The sequence below is a fragment of the Trichoplax adhaerens genome, genomic scaffold, assembly GCF_000150275.1.
Source record: "Trichoplax adhaerens TRIADscaffold_141 genomic scaffold, whole genome shotgun sequence".
Classification (NCBI taxonomy): domain Eukaryota; kingdom Metazoa; phylum Placozoa; class Uniplacotomia; order Trichoplacea; family Trichoplacidae; genus Trichoplax; species Trichoplax adhaerens.
In genome coordinates this window covers 4448-12382 of record NW_002061071.1, presented here as the reverse complement: position 1 = coordinate 12382, position 7935 = coordinate 4448, and the positions used below count along the sequence as shown (strand labels likewise).

Genomic DNA, 7935 nt, shown 5'->3' with positions numbered 1-7935 from the left:
AAGTTTGAGTTAAGTGTTGTCTAAGAGAGACTAGTGATTTACTGCTACCTGGCTATCGGAGATCATCAATATCCAAAGTCGTACTGTAGGCAAATGTTCTTAAGATAACTTAATTGGGAATGTGTCAATATTAATTTATGTACGACGTACTGACAGCTAAGGTCTATGTAGATTTACTATAAATTGACTAATTTTATAATAAAATTTCAGTTCAGTTTTGTCTAATAGAAACTAACGATGTTGCTGTTTCTCCTCATGATAGGAGATCGTCGGTATTTAGAACTTCATTGTACGTAAATATCAGGGAGAACAAAACTGGCAGTAGAATCGTAGTGTTAGTTCTCTGAAGTAGCTTTAATTTTTCCTCGGAGATATTAAGATTTGTAAAAAGCAAACTATTCAATAATTACCTCATTAGCGTCATCTCAGATTAACATAAATTTAAACACAGGTAATGGTCCAATTGGTTCGTTGAATTGTAGTCATTATAGTTTACTGTATCATTCTTTATCAAATTACTTTCAAAATACTACTTACCTATTTCCATTCATCTTTGCCATATTTACTTTTAGTATAAGAAATTGATCTGTCCATAACGGCCTGTTTAAATATGCCAGATAATAATTTCAACAGAGAAAATAAAGATTATGAATCCGTCAATGTTATCGATCATTTGTTTTCTTATATCATCAAAATTCGGCATCTAATCTTTGACTAGTTTTAAATTCTACGTTAAAGAATGTACCAATTACTGTATGCTTTATTCATACATTTACTTATACCATACTACATAGCAGATTTAAGTGATTAAATGGAGTATACTCCTTATGTAGAGTCTTTACCTCTGCAACAAGAGGTAAACGTTCCAATAATCGCTTCATCGGATTGTAGCAATCAAATGCCCTATTAGCCATGACTTTTTCCCAGCTATCATTCATGTAGCATGCATAAAATGCACTTGGCAAAACGGAATTGAAGCATAAGATCTACATATACCAATCTATTTACAGAGAAGCCTGTGATCTCCGTGTTATATTCAAATTGGTAAGATATAACATACTATTTTGTTTCAATTATAGCCAGACCGATATCACTATAACGGTGTTCACAGGCAATGTCTAAGCAATTTTGGCCTTTGTCGTTTCTAACAGATGGATCTGCATTGTTGTCTAACAATAATTTAGCTACTTCCACATTTCCTTTCTCACATGCAATCAGTAATGGCGTTTTCTAGATAATATTGCGTTAATACGTTAAATGAAAGATCTGAGTATAATTTGCTATCACCTAATATTTTCTCTAAAACTGTACTGTTACTTACCCATGATACAGAGATTTGTAAAAACTTAAACTAGAAATTTTAATTTTCATGAGTCATAACTGTTAAATTAATTTGTATATATGGTAGTGTAAGCCATCGCTAAGGAGAGTAATAAGTATTTTAAGACCTCTCTCCTGTCATAACCAATTTTGCGATTGATAACGGAAGATTTATACTAGTCTTGCTTATCCACTATTGAAGCTGATTACTGTATTTATACATCTACTATGTAAAGTATTGTAGCAACCGTTACTTAACAATAACCTTTGCTTCGTTGAAAGTATCGACTGTGGCTTCATCAGATATTAAAAATTTGATACAGGTCTCAAAGCCATTCTGTGCAGCATAATGCAACGGAGTCCAACCGGAATTATCCCTAGAAAAGAAAACGAACGACTCAAGATATTACAATGATTCATGTGGAATATTATCAGGAAAGTAAATTAACAAATATTTTATGAAGTAGATTGTATATCTTACTCTTATCTATAATAACATGGGGAGAAATAAAATTTGATATCTAAAGCCTACGATATACTATCATCTACTTTATATCGTAATTTAGCTAAAAATACCTGGAATTAATATCAGCTCCACGTTTAATTAAAATATGCATAACTCGATTATTGCCGGTCATAGCAGCTAAATGTAAAGCTTGCTGCCCTTGGAAATTGTGTGTATTGGTATTAATAAATGACATATGATCGATAATAATTTTAACGGTGTCGCGATGATTATTCTTTGCAGCTAAATGTAAGATATTATTGCCATTGTAATCCTCATGGCGCTTGACAAATTCGTAAAACCGGTTCACCAATTTCCCCAAAATCTATAAATGATTTTAATATACTATCCTTAACCGTTTGAGCTTAGTTTGCGTTATCTACTCAATCTAATTTAATTTGCACTCTCAATTTTAAGATATTTAAAATCAATATAGATAGAGAAAAATTAAAAAATTATCGTAAAAAGCAGTTCCAATCATGATTTATCTTCTTACTAGAACACTTCCTGCGGCAGCCGCTGTTAATGCCGGGGTGCATCCGGCAGCATCACGAACGTTGACAAGATCTATTCCACTATGCTAAACATTTCGTAGTTAATATCGACCGCATAAGTATATAACAATTAACATCATAAATTATGTCTCTAACTAACTTCTAAAATGACATTCGCAGTCATTACACACTCCTTTTGTGCTATTAAATGGAGGCAAGTCTTGCCATCTTTATCTTTTCCAGAAGTGCTAGCACCATTTCTTATCAGAAATTCTAATGCGGCAAGGCAATCATGGCTGGCTGCGGTCATTAATGGTGTTTGTAAATTGATATCTATCACTTCTATTAAAGCTCCCTATTTGAAATACGGTAAATATTTGTGTCCGATTCGGATATATTAAATCTAATTTTAAATTGACATATGCATCATCTTACGTTGCTTATTAATAGATTCATCAGTTCTACATTATTACTAAGAGCAGCATAATGTAAACATGTTCTATTTTTCGAATCAGGAGTATTGACCTTGGCTCCATTATTGATTAAAACTTCAGAAACTTCATAATATCCACTCAATGCCGCCAAATGCAACGGTGTTAATAGCTCAGACTATATGAATTATAGGGAAAAATCTATACTTCATATTAATGATTCTTGAACACGATTTTGCACTGTAAACGTGAAGCATGCCGTAAAATTGTTCTACATAATAGAACTTATTATTAATCACTAATTTAGCGAAGATTTAGCAGTGATTACTAGTGGTTTAACCTAGTTTATCTCAATATTTACCGATTGGCACTCTACATCTGCCCCAAAAGCGAGACATAATTCTATATTCTGATGGAAGAAGAGAAATCATAAATAAGAAAATAATGAACGATTATCATTCTATTTCTCAATTATTAAATATTTATGAAAGCATGATAAGAAGAATCTGATAACAGAATGGCAAGTAAATTTTAAATTTAGCGCGATCAATAATAAGCCCATGTATCCAAACATAAGGTAATACTTACCTCAATACATCCAGAAGCCACTGACAAGTGAATAGCCGTCATACCAAATTCGTTTGGAACAAGTACATATTCGTGTTTCCCATGTGAGTTAGCTAATTAATATAGTTTAGAATTAGACATTACTTGTTTCTTAACAAAAATTAGAATTTTTGTTGGCAGTAAAGTACGGTGATATTATAGTGGAAATAGTGACATGATTGGTTGGCTAACTAATGCAGTTGGAGTTAAATATTAGTACTTATAAAAGACCAAAATTATTTTGATATTACTACGCTGTAAAAATAAATAGTCTATTGGCTCTAATATTCCAATCTTGATTAGTTTTCTGGTAAAATTATCGCACTAGAATCAATTTAGTGCTATAAATGAATAGAAATAACACAAGACGGTTAAATCATCATTCTTAAATAATTTCGAGTAGTACCGTTAGGAAGATATCTTTTGTCTTGCAATTAATAAAAACAACATTTTACTCTTAAATTGCCCTATTCATGAATCGTCTTTGCACCTATCTTGTTAATAATTGTACAATTACTTAAAATAGATAACTACTAATTTTGCAATATCTAAGATATGTTATTTAATTAATTTCAAAAATTGCTTATGAAAGTATAGCTGCCGCTACGAAAGCTGCAACAAGGATTATTGAGTGAAAGATTAAGAAAGGAATTTCAAGGTATTTGTTACGTTTCTAGTAACATAGAATAGTACACCTGCGCGTACAATGTATTACAATAGCTGATACCGAGGTACATCTGTACCGTACACTACAACATTTCAGTTTTGCTAATGCTACTGTACCTGTACGTAACAGTATTAGACATAAATACAACCCGCAACTAATTTGGTAAATCATAGTTTCGTGGCAGATAAGTTCGACAAAATTTAAGCATTTACCAAATTCTAGTAATATCTTCATAATTCCAGTCTTGTGCCGCTTTGCAGCTAACAGTAAAGGTGTATTACCAGCTACATCTTTTCTGTAAATATTAGCTCCACATTGAAGCTAATGTTAGACATAGAATTGTAATTGCTACTTAATAATTCATATACATATATTCCGTAGAGTAAGAGGCAAATTTATAACGTTGAATTGTAAGTTATTAATCTACGCTCTATGTGAATTACACACAGTCAAATAGTATACAGGAAATCTCAAGAGTAAATAATATTCTTTAAAAGTATTTTTACTATATTATCTAGCATCAGGATTCATAACAATTCGTAAATACATATCATAGCCTCACAGTTAAATTTATAGAATATAAATATTCATCTAAAGCACATATCTGAACATTTAAATAGACTCCAATCTCTCTCACCAATTTACGGTCGACATCCTCAGAACAAGTTAATACTGATAAATGTAGCGGAGTTGCCCTTTCTGCATCATATGCATTGATAATAGTGTGAGATACTTTCATAAGGTCGGCTTCATGCAAAATCGCCTAAAAAAAATGTAAAGTTTCCCATTGCTTCGCTGTTCGTGTAAATTGTAGGAGAGCAAAAGTACGGAAAGACTGTAAGGAATAGAGTATCTTGATAATAACCTCAACAGCTTCATTGCAGCCGTGGTTGCAGGCATAATGCAAAGGTGTTCTTGAATTATGATCGACAACATCAATGATGGAACCATTTTGGACTAGAGCTTTGATTGCAGCACATGCATTATGCTTTGCAGCTAAATGCAGTGGTGTTTCATCGGTATTCCCATTGCTGATATCAATGACTACGTTATTGTATAGGATATGCAAAAGTATAGATTTTAATATGTGAATCACAAATTATGAACTTACGAATATAGCGTCATTAAAATTATTTATACATCACCATCAATAGCTATCGTTATTGTCTATGTTTTCTGGATTAAATAAGAGACATATTACTGTATTTTAATTTCTAGCGATATAATAATGCTCGGAGCCTAAAAATTAGCTGCGCAGTTAATAAATAGTAATTGCTGATAATACCTGCTCCATATCTCATTAAGCAGTTGATAACGTCACCTTGATCATGGATAGCTGCAAGATGCATAAGAGTTAAGCCATTTTCATCCGGATAATTGATTCTATCTAAGTAAAATCGTGACTTAAATGCTCGATTTATATCATCTATGTTTCCTTTTATTGCTGCTTGCATACCGTATTGGCGAAATATAAATTAAATATTGGTTTTAATATGGGCATCATCGATAGAAATCGCCAAAGAAGTAAGCTTAATTTTAGCGAAATTATTATAATAATCTTTTATATGTTCTTAAACAGTTATTTTTAGGACTTGACTACTCATAGAGGTGATATTTTTGTCTTGTAAGAAGTTGTGAATATCATTCATCACAAAGAATAATTAAAAATTCTCTAGTCAAAATTACTTATTGATATAGAAAAAGGTAAATTATTTTCACTAATGGTGTATAATGATGGATAAATATCATGAATCATGATTCTGCTAGCACTGGCATTTGTTCGTTTATAGATGCAAAACGCTTATGTAATCGGTCATTTTCAAAATACTAGGACACTGTGCGAAATAATTATGATCGTGTAATATGTGATTTTGCAAAATGACCGGAAGTTTTTTAAAACGGCGGATTATCTATATGGTAAATAATTTATAATAATTATTGCTTATTTCTGATCGGCTGAATTCATTTATAATCAGGAAAGAGTCTTCAAATGTTATTCACTTTAGGGATGATGTTTATGAGAATTTTTCAGGTTAGTGAGAGATAAATTAAGTGTTACTACAGCTATACTCCTAATCTAAAATTTTGCTATAGATATAATCATGCTAATTGCTTTTTAATGTTACATTATCCGTCTAACATTACAGATATCGTCATGATGATTGCTATATAGCGTCTTAAAATATATGACGTCCTTCATCTTGGAGTTATACGCTAAATTAAAAGTACTCAATCATTGAGGCAATATTATCTCCAATATTACGCGGAGATGTAGAACTTGCTCTTTATAAACGTAATCTCTCCATTTTGAATAATTATCAGCTAAGTTTCCAAAATTGGATTACACAGTAAATAATAACATAAAAAGTATACTGGCATAACTTTAACAAGATCTATACATCTTTCAATTTTAAAATAACCGCTATAAAACGAATTAGTACTAACGTCATCATTCAATTTAGAAGATGCCTAGACTCACATCATGAACATCAAGTCCACCCATTTTAGTCATGGCTAAGCTTAAGCTTAAAAATGATCCTGCTACTAAATCAGAGCCTTTCCTATCACGAGGTCTTCCAGGTAATGATTTTAACTTGTTAGAATGATCAGTAGTTCTCTTCCTAAAAGGCCGATAACAGATCGTTGTTTCTTCTTCTAGATCATTATTGGCATTCTTGGACATAATGTCGATCCTATTTACTTTTGCCATATCGAAAATAGGAATCTTTGCTAAGGTGTATATATATATATTATATATGAACGGTATATACAATATCAAGTTGTAGATTAGTTGATGATGAATGATCTAAGTTCTTTTTATAAGGGTTAGATTCGACTTTTTCGATTTATTTCAACCTTAAATAGCTACGAGATGACGATTTACTTTGCTCGTAAACTATCGAGTTTTCGTTCGCTCCATCGTCCCATAATTATATAGCGAATTACCTCATTTCAGACTATTCAAATAAGCACTATTTACTCCATGTAATTCAATGGATTAATTAGCATATCAGGCTAAATTTAAAGGAATAAAGGCAGTCTCTTAATTAATAAGTTCGATAGTTGCTATGGAGACAACCTATGTCCATCTCTATAGAATCCGCATTGATTTTAACACTTTTAATGAAATGAATTGGATTTCTTTGTGTCATAACCTTTGATTACCAGCTGAGTTAATTCATCAAGGAATAATGCAGTTCTAAAAACAAAGTACGTGTTGAACGCACTAAATACGTATATGCAAAAGAGAATGCGAATATGTATCTTTAATTGTCGAAGTAAGTATTATCCTAAGAATGGAAACAACTTATTGATGGTTGAGTCATAGGTTAGTTTTCAAACAGTAAATGATCATAAAATATTGTAAAAACTTAGACTGCTAAGCATACCTGTAGGTTCCGTAATTTTATGTATATTAGAGGAGAGATAAGCATATGATAAATTAGAATATCTACAGCATAAGATTTGAAGAGCGATGAATGTTTGTATACTATAGAAATCGTAAAGTTTGCACTTAATTTTGAGTAGCTGTAATTTGGCATTGCTTCAGGCAGAACTGGGTAGATTTAGTCAATGATAAAAAAAATTGAAAATTTTTATGTATATCGCATAGATATAGCTGTAGGATATGGATTTTTTATGTATATAAGAGAAGAAATATGCATATGATGAGGTGAGAATATCTAGAATATGAGACATGAAGAGCGATGAATCGTCGCATATTATAGAAATTGCTAACTATATATTGACATTAAGTAGATGTAATTGGTATTACTTACGCAGAGCTGTAAAAATTTAACGATTAATGCTCAAGTATACTAGAATAAAGACAGGTAGATTACTAGCATCGACTGAAATAACTACGAATAACCATTCAAGTACTGACAATACAGTTTTTCTATAACGAACAAA

General features: G+C 31.5%; 1 protein-coding gene across 1 annotated transcript; it reads right to left on the bottom strand.

Annotated features, from left to right (window-relative positions):
* Positions 1 to 1603: 1603 nt before the first annotated feature.
* On the bottom strand, positions 1604 to 5405 carry TRIADDRAFT_2795 (uncharacterized protein; the record flags this gene model as incomplete). Its single annotated transcript, XM_002118500.1, has 4 exons — positions 1604 to 1717; positions 2755 to 2928; positions 4889 to 5067; positions 5309 to 5405. Coding segments are annotated over 4 exons (564 nt in total), but the record flags the coding sequence as incomplete, so codon positions are not given.
* Between the last annotated feature and the right edge of the window lie 2530 nt (positions 5406 to 7935).